The sequence below is a fragment of the Artemia sp. Qi Xiang Cuo genome, chromosome 17, assembly GCF_049724085.1.
Source record: "Artemia sp. Qi Xiang Cuo chromosome 17, ASM4972408v1, whole genome shotgun sequence".
Lineage (NCBI taxonomy): Eukaryota > Metazoa > Arthropoda > Branchiopoda > Anostraca > Artemiidae > Artemia > Artemia sp. Qi Xiang Cuo.
Window position 1 is genome coordinate 36,232,923 of NC_142810.1, and position 26,794 is coordinate 36,259,716.

The 26,794-nt window shown below is 37.3% G+C and overlaps 1 protein-coding gene across 1 annotated transcript in view; it reads left to right on the plus strand.

The window, feature by feature from the left end:
- Positions 1-25,840, plus strand: part of LOC148942147 (uncharacterized) — a 40,669-nt gene extending 14,829 nt beyond the window's left edge. The window contains exons 2-3 of the mRNA XM_089103242.1: positions 22,056-22,208; positions 25,648-25,840. Coding sequence (XP_088959368.1) covers positions 22,056-22,208; positions 25,648-25,840 — 346 coding nt within the window. The remainder of the gene's footprint in view (positions 1-22,055; positions 22,209-25,647) is intronic.
- The last annotated feature ends 954 nt before the right edge of the window (positions 25,841-26,794 follow it).

A 26,794-nucleotide genomic window follows, 5' to 3' on the forward strand; every position in this document is an offset into this window, starting at 1 on the left:
ACATGCCCTCAGGGCATAATTTCCAACCCTTGCACTGCGGGCTGTGGGGGGGGGGGTGTCATCCTCAAAGACATCATTTCCAGACCTTTCAACTACGGTGAAAAAATGGTTGTCTCAAAATTTTGATTGGAAGTGTTTGGAGAAATGAAGGCCGTGGGGGGTGGCTTTTCACCCTCTATTCATTTTTGACTATTAAAAAGGGCACTAGCTATTTCAATTTCCAATCGAATGAGCCATTTTCGAGGTTTCTATGACTACAACTGATTCCATTAAAAGTTAAATCAGATGCATTCGGGGAAAATACGACGTGGGGCGAGGGGTGGTGGCTGCCCTCCGATCACTTTTATTCTTAAACAGGTCACTAGAACTTTCCATAAGCCCCCTCCGAAGTGTATACAACCGCCCTTTCCATAAAAAACGTTATATGCCCTCAGGGCATAACTTACAACCCTTGCGCTGAGGGCTGTAGGGGGGGGGGGGGGTTGTCGTCCTCAAATACATAATTTCCTGACCTATCAGCTACACTGAACAAAATGTCTATCTAAAAATTTTGATTTGATGTGTTTTGGGAAATGATGGGGGTGTGGGGTGTGTTCCCCTCCAATTACTTTTGACTAATAAAATGAGCCTTAGCCCTTGCAAATGCCAATCGAATAATCCCTTTTTGAATTTTCTACGACAACAAATGGCCAACTCAGAATCACTATTAGACACGTTTTGGGAAAATAAGACGCACTGGGGGGGCATCTGCCGTCCGATCATTTTGAATCTTAAAAATGACACTAGAACTTCTGATTACGAATTTAATGAGACCCCTCCGAAGTTTATATGACCACAATTTCTATAAAAACCCTATATGCCCCCAGGACATAGCTTACAACCCTTGCCCTGAGGGCTGTGGGGGTTGTAATCCTCAAATACATAATTCCGGGCTTTTCAACTACGCTGAACAAAATGGCCATCTTAAAATTTTGCTTTGATGTGTTTGGGAAAATGATGGGCCTGGGAGGAGGGTTGGCTGCCCTACAACTACCTTCGACTGTTGAAAAGGGCACTAGTCCTTTCAATTTCCAATCGATGGAGTCGTTTTCCAAATTTCTACGACAACTACTTCAATACGAAGTGCCCTGGTCAAAGAAAAAAGAATAATAACACATTGCTCTTTACTTTGGCAGCACTATTGTGCTGTGTATGATTTCACAATTATCTTACTTTAAAAAAAAAACATATGCTCCAAAGGTCATTAATTACCCCGAAGTTGCAAAGGCAATTAAACAAAAAAAGTTCTTATAACATTGTGGTTGGATGCAGGACCGAGCAGTGACATAATTCTAAACTTTTAATACAATTTCTCTCACTCTCTTTCTCTCCTGCTCTTTATCTCAGTTCCTCTCTCCCATTTTTTTTATTATTTTAAAAACTTTTTCCACAAAACAAGTTTTTTCAGAGATAAGTAAAGAGCTCCATTAAGTCAAGAATCAGCAAAAATAAAGTCAAGAAATCTTCCAAGTGTAAAACTACCACAAATCACTATCAATAAATAAATGAAACTCAAAACGAACAGAAATTACAATAAATAGCCAAATCAAACTCAAAACGAGCAAAAATTAACGTGAGTAGGGCTGATAACCCCTATGCCTTTTCAAGACCAGAACACAATTTGCGCTTTACTGAAAACAAAATACTTTGAAATGTTTTCACTTTTCTTACATTCATAAATAAAAAATTATCGAAACTTTAAGGAATAAATATCAGTATGTGTCAATCAAACTGACAATTCGCGGTCAAGTGTTTTTTTTTTTTTTTTTTTTTTTTTGTAAAGCGCAAATTGTGTTATGGTCTCGAGAAGGCAGGGGAATTATCAGCCCTATTCATGTTAATTTTTGCTCGTTTTGAGTTTGACTTGGCCATTTATTGTTATTTCTGTTTGTTTTGAATTTCATTTATTTATTGAGAGTGATTTGTCGTAGTTTTACGCTTGGAAGATTTTTTTACTTAGCTTTTGCTCATTCTTGATTTAATGAAGCTCTTTACTTTTCTTTGAATAATTTTTTTTGTGTTGAAAAAGTTGTTTTAAATTAATTTTTGTTCGTTTTTTATTGACATAGTCTTTTTCATGGAAAAAATAATATTGTACACCTTTTCAGTTTTTTTCTAAAAGAATCCATAGTATGGGTTGCTATTTGTATGTTGGAGAAACTTTTTCAACAATTTTGATCATGACCCAAACAGCATTTTTCAATTTGATTTTATAGCTTCTAAAGTTGATCTGAAAATAAAACTTAATATCACTCCCAAAAGATTTTATCTTTGCTCTTTGACAACCTGGATACACGTACACTCTTTTAATTATTTATATTGTAAGAGCAGAAGTATTAATAGTAGTATTCCCAAAAGTTTCAACTTATTACCCCCAGTTGTTCTCGATATATTGCCGAGGTGTCTTATTGGAAACCATAAATACAATACCTTTTGATTTATTTTAAAGTAAAATTTAGTTTTAAAGCTTAATGGGCCAATTGTATAATTGGCAGGGCTTGACATGCCTTATATCCCTAAAGACATATTTGCTGGACCGTACTCTATGGTGAATAAAATGGCTGTCTCAAAATGTTGACTGGATGTGTTTGGAAAACGAAGGGGCTTCAGATAAGGGCTGCTTGCCTTCGAATCTCTTGTTACTCTTAAAAAGGTCACCAGAACTTTTAATTTTGAATTGAATTAGCTCCTTTAAAATTTTCAATGATATTTCTAGCTATTATAGTGTTGCTACCTATGATATTGCTTATATGCCCTTTTGAAAACCTGTATTCCTACAGTTTTTTCCTTTAATTGAAACTGCTTAACGTTCACTAAAAATTTCATCTTAATATCCTTAGCGTCATTAGTTACATTAACTGTAGCGGCAGTATTAAAAGTATACAGGTAGTACCTTCTGGCTAGTTGAAAATCTCCCACAACTTACCCTTAAACATTAACCTGTATGTTTATATACTTCTTGAAATTTTCACCTCATTGCTATTAGCCCAACAAGTAGTAGTAGTAGTAGTAGTAGTAGTAACTGTAGCAGTAACAGCAGTATTAGCAGCAGTGTGCACATACCTGCTAATACTTTTATTTAAAGACGGCATAAAAAGGTTTAAAGTTTTTTAAACCTTACATTCCTCAGGGCATAAATTACAACCCTTGCCCTGAGGTCTGTGGGGGGGGGGGGTCATCCTCAAAGACAGAATTTCTGGACCCTTCTATTACATTGAACAAAATAGCTATCTCAAAATTTTGAGTGGATGTGTCTTGGGGAAATGCTGGGCGTGGAAGGGGAATTGGATGTGTTTGGGGAAATGTCGAGTATGGAAGGAGGGGTTAGTTACCCTCCGATCACTTTCGACCATTAAAAAGGGCACTAGCCCTATCAAATTCCAATCGAATAAGCTCTTTTCGAAGTTTCTAGGACAACTAATGTCCATCTCAAAACTCCTATCTGATGCATTTCGGGAAAATACGAGGTGTGAGTAGAAAGCTATCTTATAATCGTGACAGAACACCATATATGGGCATAGCCTCCCTAGGGAGAACACGTGGTTAATCAAAGTGGGTCAATAACTTAAATTTCCAAAGGTCGATTTATTTGCTGTTGTTGTTGTTGTTTTGGCCAAGTGCATGCTCGAGGCGAATGTTACACCGTCCAGGAATCCTGGAAACAGTTAGATCACGTGTTTCCTTCTCAACCAATCAGAGGCTTGCTTACATATTAGCGACGGAGGATTGCAGAGAATATAAGGAATGGGTTTTTGCCAAAGTTTTATTAGTCTGTGAATAGAATTCAAAGGAGTGAGAAGAAGAACAGTTTTGACTTTACTCATTTGGATATATATTTGTTTTGATGGCGAGTGGAATGTTTACCCTCCTAGAAGTTGATAGTGGAGTTGAAGGTAATAATACAAGAGCACCAAACATTGCGGTGGAAATCACGAAAGGATCACGTCTTTGTATGGAATGGGATGCAGTATATGCAAGATATGTCATATCCTTGAGTAAATTTAAAATGGAGGATCAATTATGTTTCGCTGCTAAAGTTGATATAGCACATGTAAATAGACTTGAATGTGCTTTAAGTGCATTAGTGAAACATATCGAAGACAATAAACTGTATCGCTAATTGTACATGCTTAGTATTATTATTGTTGTTGTAATTATTCAATAAAATTGTTTCAAAATCGAAAATTTTCCCTTTCTTTTCTGGTTAGGTTAGGTTAGGGCTAACGAATCAGGGTCACTTTAGTCAGCAGTCAGAGTGAAAGGATTGAAAAATGAATAAATTTGAGAAAGAGAGAATTAGATCAAATCTAGTGTTTATGGAAAAACATTTGACTTTGGATGATGATTTTCTCGAGTTATCTCTTAAACGCAGGATATTCTCTTGTCCGCGAACACTTGACAATATAATTAGGAGTGATTCTCCCCCATTGGAATATTGTATGAAACTTTTAAAATGTGACTCAAGTGCTTATAGTCAATTTATTGATATATTAATTGAAAAAAAGCAGAATCATATCGTGGATATACTTTTGAAAACATTGCCAATGGATTCAATGTAGATGGCTCCATCCCACCATTCGAAAGAGGTAACGTCACAGAGCTACTCCTCTCCCCATTTCCCCTCACTGAATTTATGGAGCGAAGACGATCAGTTTCATTTTAGCTGTGAGAGAGTTGACATCGGAAACCGAAAAATGTTCTATATATGTCCATTGTGCTTGTACACTCTTGGCAGTTGGACTCAATATGAGAATTGTACAATTATTGATGACTATAGTGAAAAGTGCAAATTATGTAATCCTTGCAAATTACATAGAGGATATGCAGAACAAATTAAAGGATTTAATTCATGTCTTGAGGAGCTGTGTTACTCTCATCCTAGAGGACATCTGTGCTCCAATTGTCACCATGAAAAATATGATCAGTGGGAGAATACTTAACCTGCGATGATTGGAAAGAATCCCAAACGTGATTTTAGTTTATTTCTACGATATTTGTATCGTCGTGGATTTAAATTATTATGGGAAGAGGAATCTGGTCTACGATTAAACTGTTGGGGTAACAAAACAATTTGGTTTCTACGTCATCGTTGTGACGACACTGCCTACTATGACTATAAACCAAGTGATTTTTATTTGGGAGTTACCGAATGTGATTCACTATTTGAAAACACTGTATGTGATATTGCTTCAAATAGACAGATTGAAACTCGTGAATTTCATAAGATGAATGCAAATAGTATCATTGACTATACAAAGAGATATGACAAGAGTGAAGTTTCATTGTATTACAGAAAATGTGACCCTGACTTGGCAGACAATCAAGATCAGTATATAATAAAACCAAATTACATACCGACATGGGTTATACAGGAAAAGTGTCTAAATACCGAAGAAGAAGAAGAAATCAAAAGCGAACATTTAAAAACATTTTTGTATATATATATATGCATTTTATTAATAAAGAAATTAAATAACATTTTTTAAGAACTTTACTCTTAGGGCATTGAAATCAATACTGTATAGGTCTGAGAGGATATTTTCCACTAGAAAGTCGTTCAGACGGGGATTGTCAACATAAATGTGGAGAAACTGCTTGTAAGTATAGCCGCGACATCGGAACACAAAATATAGTAGTGCATGGAAGCCGCAGCTTTTAGTCGTTAGATCCTGCACCCTCTTCCGATTTTGAATAATAGTTTTCCCACTGCTCTCGATATAGTTGCTAATGTGGGGTGTATAGAATGTATAGGGTAGACCAAGAGGATCAAAAAATTCAATCCTCTTCATTGTTTGAAAGATGCACAGCCAATGACCCGTCAGCACAGTCGACGGACTGCTATTAACAATAATTAAGGTATTGTTGACACTTTGAATTTTTCCAAGAAAGTCAGAGGGCAGACAATAGGATTTGTACTGGGACATGTAGGGATTCATATTAAATACATTGATTATTTGACTGGTGTTCATGGCGCCAAGTCTAGTAGAACACTGCCTTCGGGAGTGATTTCCCAATAGGTTTCATATTGATTTAGTGAGATTAGTGCAATACTCTCAGCCAATGGGTCGGCAAATGTACACTCTAAACGCACACTCCCCGTACGTACTATACTCATATCCAGTGTGCCAGACAAATCCAGAACAATGATACCATGTGTTTTAGTAAACATATCTTCAGTTATACCATTTTCAAATAGTTGAGAGTCATGACCTAGGGGTTGCATGGTCAACTCGTACAATGTTCTATAGAATTTATGAAAAGACAGATTATAGAGTGGGATGCTATTTACTTTGCACACAACGGATGGAACTCCAAATATCTTAAATTTATGTGTAAATCCAATCCATTATCCTATGTCAATAGCGCTGTTCGAAAATGCCAAAGCAAGTTTTGACAGAATTTCGCCTTTGATAAAGGATGAATCGGTGAAGGTGCGTGAGCCCATAGCAATATGACGTTGATTGGTCATTGTATGAGGAACAAGTAGTTTAATATTATTTCCATTGGCTCTCAGTTTTTCCACTGAAAAGCAACAGAAATCATGACCTGTTGTTTGCGTACATGAAGTATTGCCGAGGTGAGGGAGAGACTTACATCAGGATTGGCAGCAAGTTCTTTTCTCAATATGAAATTGGAGGGTACAAGCGTCAGTTTTATATCCACTTTAACATTGGGCGGCAGCCATTGGGGTATATTAAATATTTCATGATATATTTTTCCAACTAGATGTAATTCACTAGTTGTAGCATTTTTAAGTGCATCTGTACTAACAGTATTAGTAATATATTCATATCCATTGGAGGTGCCCCTCAATTCCTTGTGTTACTTGGGTGTCATCAACATGAATTGCATATAGCTAGTATAATTTGAGAGATTGTTGCTTGTGCTCACCAGTGTGCCATTGATGTAGATACTGATTTGACGAAATAAAATGTGTAGTATACAATTTTCATAGGATAATCCATCGGTCCGAATTGGCATTGTATTATCGGATTTTTGGACTTTCATTTGTAAATCTATAAATGTTGAAGACATGTCCATAAAGTAGTCTTCATTGGAATAAATTTGAAAGTGGATATTATCGGAGAGGGATTGTTGAGGATAAAATTGTTCATAGTATCCATGCTTGACACTCGCATCAACATTTTCTGCAATGAATAGATTCAATGAGGCAGTGATTGAAGGTTGAGAATCCTTATGCGGTAGGTAGGACAGTTTAGGAGAAGAAATCCAGTTTCGATCTAACAATTTTCTTCCTGGGGTTTCTTCTTCTGTTTACAGCACGTGTCGACTTTTTCCTTCTATTGTTTGACAAGAGGGATGATGTCTTTTGTTTCCGACCTCAGTGGAGACTGTTGAGTGATGCATTGTTTTTCGACCTTTTTAAGCCTTTACCATTTTTTTTTAATTTCTCGCTAAGGGTTTGCGCACTGGACCTAAGATTTTCCGTAGCACTTTTTTTAAAATCCTTGCCAGAGCCCCAACCATATAGTGTAGAGGACGCAAAATCTGTCGCAGCCGGTACAAGATATTTTCTAGCCAGTGGCAGTGAAGAGTAAAACAGCTTAGCAAACCAACTGCCAAGACCATAGCCAGACATTGACGAGCGACCCTTGTAATAGCCCATTCCATTGCCATGTTGTCTTGGGCCAAGAGTATTAACATAGCAGTCAATATCAGGACAGGTGAATGCCACTTTTCTATTAGACATCTTGTTGAACGATAGGACGGAAATGGCAAGTAATCACAACCAAACCTTTTGAAATTTCTATGGGATCACCCAATTCAGTTCTTAGTGTTAACTGACTGATTTCCATATAGGAAGTGTTAACGGGAATATCTTTAAGATGCTTTATATCGTAGTGGTCAATATGTTCTTGATTGGTTTTTTGTTCAAGAAATCGTAGGAGGGGAAAATTTGAATCATCAACCCGAGATGTTTCCACAAATGAAGCGTAGAGAAATATACAAGTGTCCGTGGAGAAGGCAGGCGGGTAGTCAGCAAAAATGAAATTAGTGTTTCCGGCACTTTTACCATTGATTATATTGAGCTTAAAGCCAAGAAGATTATCATTGAGAATAACCTTTTCACTGGCAATAGGTGAACTAATGTAGATCTTGCCCTCCTCCTTTGAATAGTTGAAACGAAAAGCTCCTTTTATTACGAGCGGAAATTCTTTTATTGATAGAACGACATAAATCATTCATACAGGTGAGTTCCTCGCAGGGTAATTCAATGTATGGATAATTCATCCAATTGATATTTTGAATTTGTTCTTGATCACTTGAGGATGGTGGAGGCAGCCAATCATAGGGTCTAATTCTTATATCATATTTAGGATCCTTTCTCAGGATTTCATAGGTATTTTTGAGAATACAGTCGACAAGAGCCACTTCATACTTTCCGTCGAATTTGATGGTGGGGGAGAGTTTCGTCCAAAAATCACTTGTTCTATTCAGATAATTTTAGAGAGGATCAGAAACATTGGACATGAAAGTCACATAGAAATCATTGGGCATTGTTGATATCTTCAACACTGACCCAAGAATCAAAATCTGAGTTGTATCCTAGCCAGCGAACAAGCAGCTGGCTCTTGCCCCTACGAGTACGACTCTTTAATATCTTTTCAATTTGATAAATTTCGCTAGTAATTCTAACTTTTTGCCATTCATATTCATAAAAACCGCCAAGAATCTCATCATCTTTGGTGTCTCGCAGTCGATATGTCGTGGGCTCAGTGTCCAGGATTTTGGACACTTTAAAAATTTCGGTGCTCCATAAATAATTCCCCTTTCCAAAAATATTGGTGGTTCTATTAATTCGAACAGTATCAACAACATTGAATTTCTTCTTCACATTTTTTTTTCTTTTTCACCATTGGAATATTGCTTTAGAAAAGCATCAAATGTATTTTCAGTGTAGTGAACCTCCCGAGGGCTTGAGTTGGACAGAGATCGATGGGGTCGATGGTTGTATATCTGCATGATTTTATCTAAATCATGAATAAAAGCAGGTGTATTTTTCAGGGTACAATATCTTTAAATTAATAGACGAATCGTTCTTATTAATCGTTCAGCCAATGCAGCCTTTATCGGGCTGTGACTAAGATAAAGTGATGTATCATATTTCAATAGAACCTTTTGCACATGTGGATTAACAAATACATTACCACTATCCGATTGAATTTTTCTTTACGAATCCTAGTCAAGAATACTTTCACTAGCCCGAGCAACTTTAACACCTCACTTTTACCGTAATGGAATGGCATAGGCATAGCGACTAAAGACACTGATTGCCACCAGAATATAAGTGTAGGGTTTATTGTGATGCCATTGAATTGCGTCTAAAGTTAAAAGATCCGTTTGCATTATATGCAGAAGGAAAAAGGCTTTAGTTTGTCGATATTGTTTGCTGCGGAGCCTGTGATTCCGGTGCAGTGTGTAACTCGGTTCATTCTCTAAATACTCTTTTGCTTTTTTCAATGTGGTGCCGGAGACGACTTTAGAAAGCGTTTTGGGAGAACTTCAACTTCCCACTTCACCAATATTTTCATAAACACCTTTCAGAACTTCATCCATTTTGAACGTAAACACGTAGTGTAATGTCCACTCCCCTTTTGCACACTGGGGGATGAAACGATTCGTCTTCGCTTTTGACTAGCAGCCACAGGTGTTATAAAATCATTGCTACTGCTGCTAGTATTTTCAAATATTGATTCTTCTTCTTTTTTAAATGGAGGTGTTGGTGCTGGTGTTGGAGGACTATATTCTCTTAGTTTCCTTAGAATTTGCTTTTTGACAATAAGACTTTTGGGGAAGTTTGATACACTTAGAAAGGTGTATTGATTATTGTCAAAGGATAAAAGTCCTTTACGATTCGTCACCATATCACAAATTATATCAACTAGATTATAGCTTTTTCCCTGAATTATAATTCGTTTCCCTGTGCTGTCGACTTTAACTTAATGTTCACCACAAGTTTCCACCATCAGATATGATAATGCTCTTTTACTCTGTTCTTAATAGGTGACTGGCAATAGGTTTCCAATTTTCATTACAATTGAATTCAATTCCTTCTCCTTTGAATGCACTGCTGCAGAATCTTGAGGAGATGATTCCTGTTTGGAGGGATCGGCGGCGGCGGTGGGTCTCTCACGAGAAGGTCTATGTTTGTCCACACGTCGCAATGCATCTTGAAGTAAAAGCAGTTTTTTGTCATCGGCAATATTCTCATCATTAATGAATTTTATTAGATTGTCTTCAAAATGTTCGACGGGTGAGAGGACAAGTTCAAACGATGTCAATTTATAGGGTTTTGACATCTAGAGAAAACTGTTTGCAAGTCCTGCAACTATTGACAGTAAAAGTGTGAAAAAGCTACCACCCGCTTGAGGGAGGCAGTTTCTATTTAATATTTTTCATTTGTTTCAACAAGCCAAGGCATGCACAGTGGAAAAATGTTGCTTTGTCTGCTGTCTAACACCTTCTGGCAGTTGAAAATTGCCCTCAGTTAAATTTAAACAAAGTTCGGATATTAGATTAATGAAATCATTGTCAACCCCATGTTTGAGTATGGCCTTCCTAAGCAAGGGTTTTGAAGTGCTTAAAACGGAAAATAAATGCCGTTGTTCGTGTAGTTTCTTCAGTGTCATAACGCCAACTAATAGCCTTTTCTACTGTTCACCGGAAGATATACTGTAATTTCATTGTTGAAATGTCGGTGACTACACGTAGGTCCTCGGGTGTGCTCTGATTAAGATCCAGCAAAATGTAACCAGAGAGCTTGTTAGTCGCCTGAGTTTACGCTAACAACAAAAATTTTGGAATGCAGGGGTATATGTGTTTATTGAGAGTTATTACCGAGCTTCAATCACGAACAACTCGATAGATAATATAGATGGTGTAATTCAAAGCAAGGGTTTGCATACATTTGTTCTGATGAAACAGATTGTGTAGAACTAGGGTTATGGAAATATTTTCATGGTGGAAGCGAACAATGAACAGTTGTAGCATTTCCTGTGAGAACTGTTCAATGGATTCAGCCAAATCATCGATAATCAGCCACGAGTTCGGGTCAATACTATTGAAAACATCAAGTCCCCGTATGAATTGTATTGGTAAGGTTGTGGCAATAGATTTTATTTGATCATAGGACTCCTGCCAAATACTATAGCAATAGTAGATTTTTTTCGGTTTTTCCAAAAATATTTTCTGACAATTTTGAATTATTTTAGCTAAAAGTGTTGTTTTGCCCGACATTGACGGCCCACACAGAAACGATCTGAAGGGTGTTTTAAATTGATACATGCTGCTGCTGCTGCTGCTGACAACAGTTGGACTATAACTAACTGTAAATCATATGTGTTCAATGAATAAGTAGTAGTAGTTTTCCCATAGATCTATCTAGTACTGGTTAACAATAACAAAAAACAAAATTATTTCATGGCAGCAATTATTTCGACAACATGAAAACGTTGATTTTTTCCTGACATGAACAACACCAACGATAAAAATAACACTTTATCGGTTCAACAAGAACAGTTGACAATATTTCATGGCAGCATTTATTTCGGCACTGCATGAAAACTCTATTTGATCCTGACATGAACAATGACAATGATAAAAATGACACTTTATGTACAACATAAATAAAAAAAACGCTTTTTGTCCATCAATAATAACACTATCAGTACACTGCACTTCAATTGTCAACTTAAACACTTTTCTGTACAACAACAACACTTTATGTACCGATTAGCTGAGCAAACACAGACACTTTTCAGTACAACAAAAAAAAACACTTGAAAACAACACTTGAAAACAACAACAGAAAAAAAACCCTTGGAACATGAACTAAGCACAGTTGAACATTACAGTGAATTTAAAGGTGGGATCCCCCCCGGGGCCACGGATCCAAAGGCCGGCCGCGGGCGGGACCCCCCAACCCCCGAGAGCCGGCTGCGGGAAGGGCCCCCACCCCCACCCCCCCAGGAACCGCGGTCAGGGGAAAAAACAGTACGATAGTTGTCGTCACTGCTACAGGTTAGGTTGGGGTTAAGGTGGTTAGATTGGGTTAGATGAGGTCAGTAGTTAATTTATGAACGGGTTAGAGCATTTAATTTATGAACGGGTTAGAGCATTTAATTTATGAACGGGTTGGTTGGGTTAGTTCAAGTTAGGTTAATTTATCCAGAACAAGTTGATTGCGATAGTCTATGTTTTGAATTGGGTCTGAAACACGATCGTGACTTAGTGGTAGGACTCTTAAAGCTTTCTCGAGCACATAGAATTTGTTAGATGTACATGACTGTGCATTTTTTTTCCAATCTTACAGCATAATTTCTATGCTTTAGAGACCGAATTGCAAACACTTGTGCTCTCGGCACTAGCATACTTTCTAGACAGTCTCTGTACACGCTCATGTTGAAATGGTTCTTTACAAAATATATAGGTACCCCATTAGGTGACTGATTTTCATCCCTGATGTATGTTTTAAAGCAATAAACTCAAGGGCCTTGGACTACACCCCAGGATATAAAATCACTCATCGTCTTCGATTTTAACATTGAAAGTTGGTTAGGCTTGACGTTTCACCAACTTAGGGAAGAGGGACGGTTTCCAGTGGGTGAAATTCATCTGTGAGCTGATGTGTTCCCCCTTTTCTAAATCAAACAGTTCGTGGTAACGAACTGTAAGTAAGGAGCGACCCGGCTCAATGGTAACCGAAACTCTAGAAAACGGTATTTTGATACAAATAGATACATCAAAAGAATCAAATTTTAATTTTGATTTCAAATATATAAGCTTCATCAAGTTTAATTGTACCCATCAAAAGTTAGGCCCCTGAGAAAATTTGGCTGATTTTTGAAAAAAGGAGGAAAGACCCTCTAAAAGCTATAGAACCTTAATGAAAATCACACCATCATATTCAGCGTATCAGAGAACCCTACTGTAGAGGTTTCAAGCTCCCATCTACAAAAATAAGGAATTTTGCATTTTTTGCCACAAGAAAGATCACGGGTGCGTGTTTATTTGTTTTTTTTTTTTTCTTTTCCCCAGGGGTGATCGTATCGACCCAGTGGTCCTATAATATCATGTGAGGGCTAATTGGAACGGAAATTGAAAGTTCTATTGCCATTTTTAAGTGACCAAAAAAAATGGAGGGCAACTAGGCCCCCTCACACGCTCATTTTTTCCCCAAAGTCACCTGATCAAAATTTTGAGATAGCCATTTTGTTCAGCATGTTCGAAAACGTTATAAGTATGTCTTTTAGGATGACTTAATCCACCGAAATTCCCGGGGGGAGGGCTGAAAGTTATGAATTTTACCCAATGTTAACATATAGTATTGGTTATTTGGAAGTTTACAGACGTTTTCAGGGGAGATTTTTCCTGGTAGTGGAGGGGGTGGTTCGGGGGGGATGTGGGAGGATCTGTCCATGAAGGAAGTTTTCATGGGGGAAGGGACATTGCTATGAAGGGGACGCCGGACTTCCCAGCATTATTTAAAGCAAGATCAGAAATTTAATATAAAAAAACAACTATTTCAACTTCAATAGCAGCAACGTCGAAACTTCAAACGAACAGAAAATATTACATATATGACTGGGTTCACCCCGTAGTCAATACCTCGCTCTTTAAGCCAAAGATTTATTAGTACTTTCATAAGAGCTATTTATTCTAATTAACGGCCTTTGTGATTAAGCAGTCATTTTTAAGGAATTGGACCAAAATTCAAACTTCCGCTTAAAGAGCAAGGTGTTGACTAGGGGGCGAATCCCATAATAAGCAAATTAAAAATATATGAATATAGAAGTTCGTTACGTAAGTTAATTCGTAAGCTACGTATATTTATTAATAATAAAAACGTTCGTAAATAAAATTAAACAAGTTTCGAGAAAGCCATTTAACTAAATAAAAGTAAATTAATACGAAAATTTTGTTTTAATTATTCATGTACGGTGAGCCAAGATCAAAACCTGCATTTATTCAAAAATGTTCAAAAATTAAATAAAAAAAAACAAGCTTTTTTAACTGAAAGTAAGGAGCGACAATAAAACTTAAAACGAACAGAAGTTTTTCCGTATATGAAAGGGGCTGTCCCCTCCTCAACGCCTCACTCTGTACGCTAAAGTTTGACTCTGTCTCACAACTTTATTTTTTAAAACAATAAAAAACTTTAGCGTAAAGAGCGAGGCGTTGAGGAGGGGACAGCCCTCCTCAGAACAGAGGAATAATTTCTGTTCGTTTTAAGTTTTATTGTCGCTCCTTACTTTCAGTTTAAAAAACTTGTTTTTTTTATTTAATCACCCAATAAATCTTCGGTCCCATTTATCTTTAGCAGCAGAGAATCTGTATCCCCATAGTAAACTTGAACCTCACCCTCCCGTGGCCATTGCACCTTGCACACATTGTGAAAAAACGACAACATGAGCTTTTTGGAAATTTCTAGTACTGAACTGCCGCCCGCTATATTCTTGTTCAGTACCACATTTCACTTTTTCCTGTGTAGAAGAACCATGCCAGTCTCTATGCTCGTGAATGATGTAAAATTGGGATCGGCAATAATTCGTGAACACTCTAGAGGGTCATTCACGACGTCGCAGCGAGATCTATTACGTACGCTTTCACACATTTTGCCAAACGCTGAATTTAGAATCAGTTTATACATTTCCTTCTCTACCTTGGAGTTTGCCCTAGAGCGTTTATCGAAAAAAGTGTCGATAAACGTTTTCAAATAAGGTTTCTGATTGAACTGCAGGACCCTATGTATTTTGGTGATCTTGAAACCATTGTTCACCATCCAGTGCAAAAGCACATGGTGAACAACGATATTCTCCTTAGGGTACAAATCAGCAATCAGTTTCTGTTTGGAGGGAGTCCAGTGCATCCCCATATCCTCAACCAATGATCGATTGTAGGGGCTCAGTGAGTCCCAGCTCACGGGCCGATTGATACAGGGAAAAACAAAATCTTTGACTGAGTCGTGAAGCGCCAGCGGAATGTGACCGTCAATTTCAAAGAACCATCCTTGTGGCCCATTGTCCTCGACGGTGGTAATGTCGGGGAACTCACAAGGATTCTCAAGCCATTGATAGTTCCCACACGGCAAAGAGTAGTGAGACATTGCCGAGGAGTACAATGAGTTCATGTCCAAGAACACTGCATTTGACTTTACACCGGTGTTTTGCCCGCTCGGATCGGTTGACAAGACGCGGTCCCCATGAAAAACATACCCTCCCCTCATTGAACGCTCTACAAAAAGGTGTTGATCTACGTCGGTGATTAGGCCTATTTCCTCCCTACTAATTTTTAAAATCAAATCCATCACCAAATGGGGTGTGGAAAAATAATATCCTATATCTAGCCCGAACTCTGAATAGATTTGGTCTGTATTCTTGCAGACTATATCCCACAGAATTAAAACACCACTGGCCAAGTACAGTCTATAATAATCCCACCCATTTTTACAAGCCTCCTAGGCTTACACCATCTTTGCAAACTCACATTCCTCGGCTGTGCAGGCACTATTGGTCAGTGACTTATAAAAATCTTACCTAGGAGTTAGTTTCACCTCGCTTAAGTGAGTGCCAGAACAGTAATAATTGTAAGCGTATTCGTCTTTGCAGGTTAATAAGTCATACATTTCACTGTCTGGAAAGCGCTGTTTAAGCAAGGGAAAGCTATCAAAATTGTCGCTTTTCTGCACTTGAATCAATTGACTCAATGCCTTGGGAAAAAAACCTAAAGGAATCTAAAAACCTGATTTTATTCCAACACGTATGCTCATTATCCACTACCTGCCATTTCAATTCGAGAAGCAACAACTTCTCGGCTGATTTGGGAACAATACTATAGATAAATGAACTGTTTACCCATGGGCTATCTACTCCCCCTCCCTCCCTGTGCATACGTGCCATTGCCGGTAAAATAAATTTTAAGTCGTAATTTGAGTTGTGAATCAAAACAGGTATAAAAAACTGTTGGCTAACATTTAAGTAACACGATTGATGCGCTACCCCTCTAAAATTACTACCCCCAGATGATATTTCCTACCACAAGTGATTATGATCTCTGACTTTCCTCCTCCCACCGGTCCCTCTTTTCGCTTTAGTCCCCTTATCCCCCTCTTCAAACTCCCCCTTACAAACCCAACATATTTTTTTATAATTAATTGTGAGACGATCCTCTCCAGACAAAACCATAGGATAATGCGTACTTTTCGAACGAGAAATAGCACCATTAGCCGTGCAAATTAGTTTAGTCAATGCATTGACCATGCACTCGTCCCCCTCATCCATTGTTTCTACTATTTGTAACAACCGCATGGTGTTAGAACTGTCTCTTTGCGCATGAGCATAGGACACTGCAATGGCTTGGTGTTTTTTGATTCGGGTTGGGAATCGGGGATTATTCACCTCCACCAGCTTAGCTTCGCAGTCTAAAGATATTTTGTTGCACTGGAGGAGGGTGTGTTGGAAATTTTTGAAGCGTAAAATGGACCTATCCCCTAAAACCGTTTCCACTGTCTGGTAGCCATGCCGTCTACAATGCCTCATATGATTTTGCAGCTTTAATTCACTCCAAAATCTAGACAGGCATGTTGGACAGTAGAAACATACCCCCTTATGCTTACCCTCCTCCAGAACTCTACTGATGTCTGTGATCGGGTTAAAATGGCGAATTGAATTGGCAAGGTCACTAGGTGGTGTGTACAACAACCAAACACAATTTTTGATCAATTCAATTGACGGGCTCCTTACAGGGAAAACCACCCCCTTCTTTTTAGAACGAACCCCATCTTCAAATTAAGTTTCAAACTGAACCACAGTAACGCCAATATTTAAATGGGTATTAGCCCTTTCAAAAAAATCCATGGATCTTAGCGTGACTGGGTATTTTCCTTCTAAACAAGAAAAATCTAAAATGGGGAAATTGGACCCCTCCTTCCCATGTACAGCCCAATCGTCTTAATTCGTCTGGGAAGCGTCACGTGCTAGAGGATTGAATGCTGATATGAGGAAAGCATACCTGAAACATTGTTGACCTGTTTCAAAACAGATCTTCTGGACACCTTGACAACCTTCTAGATCTGGATTATAATTTAAAACTAGTGACCTCCCTGCCCCCCCCCCCCTCTTAAAATAAAATCTTTCTTAAATTTACAAGTATTTACTTAAATTTTCAACAAAAAGAACTACAAAACCACTCCCATTTTCGTTAAAGTTCTCGAGATGCGCAATAATTTGACCTACCCACTCGCAAAAAACTCCCTCAAAATTTTATAAATTCGGATAAATTACGCGCATCTCGGAATGTATATAATGGTGATAAACCTCACTTTTCCCCTCATTTAAATAGAACACTTTTAAAACAATAGAAACCTTAATTGAATCCCTACCCCCCCCCCCCCACAATTGAATTTGGTTCTCCTGCAGTGCACGAATTTTATCTACATATTCATGCACAATTTCTACGGGATCGAACACAAAATTTCCCCCCATAAGTGAATTAAAAGGATCCCCAAAAGTCACAGTGTAGACAACTATATTATTTAATATTGAATTTGACAGCTGAAAGTCTGGAAAAGTTGTAAATTGGACATTACCCCCCTCCCCCTCTTGGCGGGCATAAAAACCCCCATCCCCGCTGGGGTCACTAGGTGGGGGATTGATATGCGCCAGTTACTGTGGTTGTAGTGGTTTTGGTCGGGTCTAGGGGGCAGAAGGAGGAAGAAGAGGAGGGTTCTAAGTTAATCCCCGGATGAAATCTTCCAAAAGCTGTAGTGTGTTAGGACTTAGCAAAGGTAAGTCCTCCTGCCCAACTGCACTATAATCTACATTAAAATAATCAACTAAAAACTCATCAATATTTAACGATGACGACGATATTTCCAGTGAATTGTTGGAGAGGTCCACCTCTCCTCCAACTGATGATGACGGTGATAATGAATATGGGACCAATCGTCCCGCCTATAAATGAAAAAATAGCTTATTTTCAAAGTGTTCAAATCACCCCTACTGTTTTTAAAATTTGGATTATTATTTAAAGTCAGCGCTTAGTAGTAGCAGCAGTATGCACATAGTAGCATTTGGTTAATTCACTGTCCCCCCCAAAACTATCGATATTCTGAAAGCAGTCAATTTCCAAATTAATATAAGATATTTACAATCTAAAACACCGCTATACATAGAACTTGTAATTTGACTTTGTTCAAAAAAATAGCTTATTTTCAAAGTGTTCAAATCAGCACTACTGTTTTTTTTTTCTTCGCGGCGCTTCTCGGGCCCGCAGCGCTTCCCGCGGTGCTTCTCGGGTCCGCAGCGCTTCCCGCAGCGCTTCCCGCAGCGCTTATCGGGCCCAGCCCCTTTACATAATGTCCAAAGTTGAAATATTGTTAGACTGTATATGTCGCTATTTCTCTCTAATTCTCCCTACAGGTTCGGTGAACTCCTCATTAGCTCACAATTATTGTAAGCCGCGCGTATGTTCCAATTTCCAAGACTGAACTTCCGAGCCGAGGAAAATACGCAATTAAATGCTGTAAACCGTTAACTCAGTATATTGTCAACATTTTCCCCTCGCTAAAATCTTGGCAAGGGTTTGTAAGTTGAAAGCTATTTTAAAAATATTCAGCGCAAATTACGGGATCCATATGTGACAGATAGATAAATGAGATAACCTCTCTCTCTCAGTTCCTTCTCTTAAAACTAGTGAATATTCATTTGTGAAAAAAATAGCATTCATAGAGTTTCAAAAGGTGAGCATTAATTGACTAGAAATTACCTAAAAATATTCGCTTATGAGATAGCGGCGAAGAGATAGCAACAGTGTGGGGGGAATGCAGAGAAAATAGCAAAGATTAGAAAAAGAAGAGCGGTTTCTTTTGACTAGCAAGCAAAAAAAATTACATTATATTTAGATATCTCTGAGGGGGGGGGGGCGCAGAAAAATTTAAAACAATGGTTGGGGGGGGGGGCGAGGGGTTAATATTTTAATATCCCGCTGAGATCAGTTTATATTAGGTTGAAAATAAAAGTTTTGTTTTTATATATTTCTATAAGATAGTTTGAAGAAAAAAATGCTCATATTTGCAAATTCCGGCTGTATTTGAATGCCCGAAGGCTCAGGCGAAGCATGTTGTATCATCGGTGGGCCTTGTGTAAACGGGGCAGGTATTCCATAGAAAGCAGCTGTCCATTTACTCTTTAGTTTTTGACCTGGTTGCATTTTTGTCTGCACAGATGGTTGCACTTGGGCAGTTAACACTTGTTTTGGGGTCGGGCCAGCATACTTAATAATAGATGGCCTTGTCTCATCCTCTCTCGCTTTCTTAGTGGGAGACACCAGACATTCTTCATAATTGTCCTTAAAAAAAGAGAAAAAAGTAAGTATGTAAATAATTTCTCCCTTTTTTACGGAAGGAAAATTAGTACCCCTATCCCCCCCCACTAACCATAATTTTGTCTAGAAAAGCATTTATCTCATTTCAGTAAAGCAAAACGTAAAAAAAATTCGTGAAATATACTAGTCGCATCCTTTTGAATCTGAGAAAAATGAATTACGGTTCACTGAGCCGTTCAAAATTCTGCCTATAAAAGTCAGCCTAGTTTGTTTCTAAGCTGTTTGAAGAAAATCTCCCCTAATACTAAACGTTGAAAATGTAAATATTTAGTCTTTTACTTATTTAGCCAAACATCGAAGCATTGATCTAAGCTAAGGTTTTTTTCAGTTATCCAATAAATAAAAACAAGTTTTTTTCCAACTGAAAGTATGGAGCGCCATTAAAATTTAAAACGAACAGAAATTATTCCATATATGAATGGGGCTAAATAAAAGTTCAAATATGGGATAATTCCCCCTTTTTTTACAGAAGGAAAATTAGTACCCCCATCCCCCCCCCTCCACTAACCATAATTTTGTCTAAAAAAGCATTTATCTCATTTCAGTAAAGCAAAACTTAAAAAAATTTCGTGAAATATACTAGTCGCATCCTTTTGAATCTGAGAAAGATGAATTACGGCTCACTGAGCCGTTTAAAATTCAGCCAATAAAAGTCGGCCTAGTTTGTTTCTAAGCTGCTTGAAGAAAATCCCCCTAATACTAAACGTTGAAAATGTGAATATTTAGTCTTTTACTTATTTAGCCAAACATCGAAGCATTGATCTAAGCTATGGTTCTTTTTCAGTTATCCAATAAATAAAAACAAGTTTTTTTTTAACTGAAAGTAAGGAGCGCCATTAAAATTTAAAATGAACAGAAATTATTCCGTATATGAATGGGGCTAAATAAAAGTTCAAATATGGGATAATTCCCCCTTTTTTACAGAAGGAAAATTAGTACCCCCCTCCCCGGGCTAACCATAATTTTGTCTAGAAAAGCATTTATCTCATTTCAGTAAAGCAAAACGTAAAAAAATTCCGCGAAATATACTACTCGCATCCTTTTGAATCTGTGAAAGATGAATTACGGCTCACTGAGCCGTTGCAAACTCAGCCTATGAAAGTCGGCCTAGTTTGTTTCTAAGCTGTTTGAACAAAATACCCCATAATAATTAACGTTGAAAATGTGAATATTTAGTCTTTTACTTATTTAGCCAAACATCGAAGCATTGATCTAAGCTATGGTTCTTTTTCAGTTATCCAATAAATAAAAACAAGTTTTTTTCTAACTGAAAGTAAGGAGCGCCATTAAATTTAAAACGAACAGAAATTATTCCGTATATGAATGAGGGCTAAATAAAAGTTCAAATAAGGGATAATTCCCCCTTTTTTACAGAAGGAAAATTAGTACCCCCATCCCCGGGCTAACCATAATTTTGTCTAGAAAAGCATTTATCTCACTTCAGTAAAGGAAAACATAAAAAATTTCTCGAAATATACTATTCACATCCTTTTGAATCTGTGAAACCTTTGAGACTAAACCGCTAACGAACAGGAAGTGCTTTAAAAAAGGGTCAGAGCTAATTATAGGCCTCGCGCTGGAGAGCCTTGTGTCAAACCAGAGCGGCATATTGCATTAAGAATTGGCAGAAGTCAGTGGACACTTTAAAATCACAATAAAGAAAAGCTATAATTTATCGAAAAGATAATTATTTCTATTTGCGAGAATTTTGGTTGTAAAAAACAATGAGGGAGGGGGTTAGGTTTTGAGGGTAAAAAAAGAACAAATTTTACGTTTTCTATCGAGTATAAAGATTGTATAGTGATGTTTGTATTAGAGTGGGAGGGGGGAGGGGATTTACCTGAATAGACTGGAGGGTGACCAAGGAAAATAATTTTATTTTGAAAATAAAAATGTACTAAAACAGAACTTACATGGTAAATTGAAGTTGCCAAGGCTTCTAATTCATCAATATTATCCATTCTAGTTGTTTGAACTGTGTCAAAATACTTTCTGATAATTTGTGGGGAGGGGTATCTACCCTCTGATCACTGAATCTTAAAAATGGCACTAAAACTTCTGATTAGCAATCCAATAAGCCCCCTTCAAAATTTATACGATCACCCTTTCTGTATAAACCTTATTTGCCCCAAGGGCATGACTTACAAACCTTGCCCTGAGGGCTGTAGGGGGGATGTCATCCTCAAGTACTTAATTTCCAGACCTTTCAAAAACGTTGAACAAAATGGCTATCTCAAAATTTTATATTGTGCCCCCTTTGCTATATACTTAGGCAGCGCCATTGCGCTGCCCATGATCTTGTTTGTATTTTATTTTTATGTTGTACCTTGTTTTAACCAGCTTCTGAGCAAGAGGAGCTACATTTAATGTATTTTAGACACTTGCTAGTACTTTCATAAGAAAAAAAAATAGACTCAGATTAAAAATTAAAGATGAAGACTGAGTCTATAATAGAAACACAACGTTTAAACTTCAAAATGTGTGTTTTTCATATTCTGGAGCGTTTTCATTGGTTAAATTCACTCGAACATTACTGTACACATATATATTCTTATTTGTTCAAGTCCACACATATTTAATGTATTTTATTGTACCATATCTGTCTTTTTCAGCTTCAACGAAATATTGGACCACTTTGACATTGCTGAGTCTTTGTACCTAATGGAAAACCAAGATGAAATTTGCTATAAGAAAGCTATTTGTGAAGTTCACAGATTTCTAGTGGATGCGCCGAAGCAAGTAAAAATAATTTACGCATTTTTCAGGTTGGTAATGCTATTTTAAACATAGAAATTGGCTAGTTTTCAGTCCACGATTAATTTTTTCTACATTTCTTATTTTACTTCCAAAGACTATAGGTCGTTTGCAAGACTAGATTCTAAAGCTCGACCCCAGACGAAAATTTCGATAGAGACCTAGCGTCAATAAGCCTGACTGAAAGTCTATTCATACTTCCTACTTGGACCAAGCTGCTATGCTACAAGTGCTTCTAGTTTTTCAAGCTATTTCCCTTATTCTGAACATGAAGTTTTGTTATGTTGTGTCTGCAAGAACCAATACTGTGAAAAGTCAAAAGAGAGAAATGTTTCTAATATTTATGCGGAAAAGAGTGCAACTGGAGTCAACTCAGGGAAATACAAGGATTGTGGGATAGCGTATCTTTCAAAATCTAGAGGTGGGGCAATTTTGTTGTCTTTTCATTTTTTCAATAAAAAAAACTGAAAAAATCTATTTTTAACAGAACTACCCGAAAAAAGGTATTTTCTTTTAATCTAGAGAGGGATCAAAAAATTTCAGCGGGCCAGTGCTCCTTGCCTCCACCCAATTAACGCCCACTGAATATAGCTATAAGTACCATAAACGAATGGATCTGTGTATGTTTGTCTGTATAGTAGTAATGCTAACATTTCTTCTTTTGTTTTTTTAGACGTTTGATATTTTCAACTTAATGTTGCCGAGATATTTTCCAAAAAGAAAACTTATTTTGGGGATGATTTAGCTCGTCTGATGTCGGCTGAGAAATTTGTTTTCGATTTGAACTTACCTAGCCATTTGCTCTTAGATTTTGTCGAAAGTCAGTACAAAATAAACTCCTGGAAAATTTTAGCATTTAGTATTCGTCAAAGATGCTGCAGGATTCTTGGGACTTCGATTTCGCGAATAAAAAAACATCATATTCTATATTATTGCCAGTATTTTTTCATGGAATAATTACTTAATCAAGTATTTCTTTATATATTTAAGGTTCATTAATAAAATACTTATGTTTTATTTCTTGGCTTCAGGGCATACGTAATTGTTTGATTACCATTTGAAAAATTCAGCACCTCTTTGAGAACAAGGCACGATCGAAACAGACTTAATACGCACTGACTGTCTTTTATAAAGGCAGTCTCTCCCCTACTTCTGTAGATTGCTCTCTCTTTTTTTGCCACCAGTTGTCAAGACAATATGGCAAGCACGTCTCAATGCGGTTCAGGATACTTACAAAAAGGTTTTCCCAGTGGTGCACGCCCATCTAGAACCAATTAGCTGATGATGCAAACCTACAAATCCATCTGGCCATTACTTCAAGCGAAGACTAATGGTTCGTGTACACATTGCGGAAATTCATGCGGATTTAGCAATCCGTGCGGAAATTCCGTCCGTTTTCGTGCTAGAAAAAATCTCTAGCTTTCCGCAACGTTTTGGTCAAATCAGGATGGAATCTTGCCAATGTTTTTAAATTAATAATACCATGAGCATGGACTATCAAATACTACACGATCTTATAATTTTGCGTTAAGGCTACACCCAGCTTCTATGATTCTGCGCACCCAGGCTATAAGAAAACTAAGAAAAACGGTGTCATTTCGCTCTATTGCTCAACAGGTTTCAGAAGAGGGTAAGAACAAAGGTCATGCTGTTGCAATAATTTGAAATCTTTGCCTTAGAACGCAGCGTTATTTTAGCCAGAGTTCGAACAGAAACGGACGGAAATGGATGGATTTCCGCAATGTGTAAACGAACCATAAACAGGTGTAGGATTACTAGGGATTAAACTTGTTAAAAACTAGGGGTAAATCTGATGTTTAATGTGGCTGAAAGTTTGAAGTTTAGTGTTAATATGAGAAACAGTTTGATGTTTAATACGTCTGACCACTTGAGCTCCCAATAAATTTTAATTTGCATCAGTAACTTAAATGATAATAAGAAAAGGTCCCAATCCCGAAATAGAAAATTACCATTTTCCTAGTAAATTATCACTGTAAAAATCTAATATTTAAAATCAAAAACACAAATAATATTACTCAAATAAAGAATATTTTAAAACGGTAAATGCTAAAACGTATAGGATTCCAAAAAATACAAGAATTGAATCACGATTAAGAGAGTCGTGACATAAACTAGGGGTTCCTAATTTTTGGGTCGTGACCTTAAAATGGGGCCACCTGTTTTATTTGATTTTGGGGGGGGGGGCAATGAATTGGGCTTGACTTAGTAGGGTTTGTCTGGAAAAAATAGGTTTTGTGATGACGGAAGTCAAAGTCTAGGTGTATTGTGATAATTCATTTGCAATGTTGCGCTTTTCTCATTACTGCTTTCGGCACTGTTCTATTAACTGGGAAACACACGAGATAACCACTTGAGAAAAGAAAACATCAAATGGGCATTACCCGGTGTAATTTCTATCTGACGCTGTATAAACAAGGGGTTTCTCACTCGGGGATCTATATTTAAGCCTTAGCTTTTTGGGGTTTAGGGGGAATAAAGGTACATAGGTTAGTCCTAACAGGTTTGGTTATGAATTTAAAATATGCTATGCTTTACCCCCCCTCCCTAATGTGCAAATATATTGCCGAAATTTGTTTCTAAAGGATTATATTTTCATCATATTTTGATATATTTAATTATCATTAACCAAACTTCACTTCTCGCGCTTTTCCCAGCTTATAGAACAGTACCCTGATTTCAATCTACTTGATGAAAATATATAAAATCAAAGACCCCGAACCCGATACCAAACAACCTCTAGTAGCACCTTGTGTTTATTCTTGGGTTATAAAACTTGTGCGTCCTGAATTTAAAGATTTTTTTTTTCACCCGATGTTTTGCAAACTAAAGACTGAATAGAGCTGAACCTTAAGAAAGATTATCCTTTCCTTTGTTTGCCGTCTTGATGTAGTAGCAATGATGTTAATTTTATTTATATATATTATTCAATACAGGAGAAAGCCATAGGCTCTTCATCCATAGGAGAAAGGCATGCATAGACTCTGGTTCCTATAGCTACTCAATATTTACAAAAATGGAAGAACCTTATTTTATATTCGGCGCGATTCAGATGCAGTATTTAGGTATTTGCAGAATTGCAACCCTGACTATGAAGAGATGGCTCTAACTATCCAAGAACAATATTTTTTTTTTTTTTTTTTATTTTTTTTTTTTAATGAAGAAAGAACATATTGTTCGGAAAAGAGGCGGGCCTACTTAAATTTATTCTAATATTTTGAGGGAAGAAGGAAGAAAAAAAAATCTAATTAAAGTCATAACAACTACTAAAATACGCCTAATCTAAAGCGGAAAACCCGAAATTTTCCAAGCAACAATTTTACAGTTTGACAACATCCAAAATTATAGCACTAACTTGTATGAATAGAATATTTCCAAATTTTTCTTTTTTTTCTTCTTTTTGACATTTTAAGTCTTTCTCACTTTTTTCAGTCGGAGGATAAGAATAGACGATTATGAGGAGCCTATCAAACTTGGCATCCGGAGAGAAAACTGCCGATCTTACTATCCAGAGTGCAGCACTTCAATTGCAAAACTCATGTCGAATATGTCACCAATTAAGCAATTTTTGTCACTGCTAAGGAATAACTCAATACATCACCCGTTTTACTTTTATGATGTTTAGGTTTCTATTATGAAGGCAGAAGTAAATTATTTGTGTCAGCAGAGTTAAATCTATTAATGTTTTTATTGTTACCGGACAGTGGCGCCAATTCACGAAAATGTAGGGGGGGCAAGGATTTTTTTTCGATTTTTTTTAAAATTAAGATGCAAAAAAAGAACAACATTTAGCAAACACACCTAAAACTTTTTGCCCGCTAATACGCTGGGATTCCACAAATAGCTCGTGACGAGTATTGCTGCATGATATAAATGCGTAACAGAGAAACCACAGAGAAAAAACAAAACCTCTGTGACACCACAGAGAAAAATTCAGAAAGCTCGCTGATATTTTTTAGGCAGTCAGTCAAACCCAAGTTTAATCTGTGGGCGTGACAGTATACATAAACTGCATGAGGCACCTTCTCCCTACACTTGACTTGAACTCCGTTAAATTACCCACTCATAGCAGATGCGACATCATAACAGTGGGCAATACACAGCATCGAATCTACACCTAGCTTTTCTATAGTTTCACAAATTGAGGTGGATAAGCTCTCGACGTCTAATTTGTGCATGTGATAGCAGCCGATTGGTCGCTCCACTACTTTTCCATTTGATATTTACCTGAGTAGGATCCCTAATTGTTCTTTTCTAGAGACGTCTTTTGTCTTGTCGACAAGAATAGCAAAGTAATTAGCTGAGTTTACTTCTGAAATAATATCTTGGCGCAAGGCATTTCCTATCAGTGTAACTGCGTCATTTTGGTACTGATGGCTGCAATAGTAACCATATCGGCGCTGTAACTTGGCCTTCCGCTTTTCGTCGCCTTTAGACATTTCCTCCATCAATTCAACCAAATTACCCCGGTTTGCAGATGTTTCTGATTCGTCATGACCCCTCAAAGCAAGACCCTGGCGGCCAAGAAAGCAAATAGCGCTAAAAATGTACTTCACATGATCTCTATTTTCCTGAACCT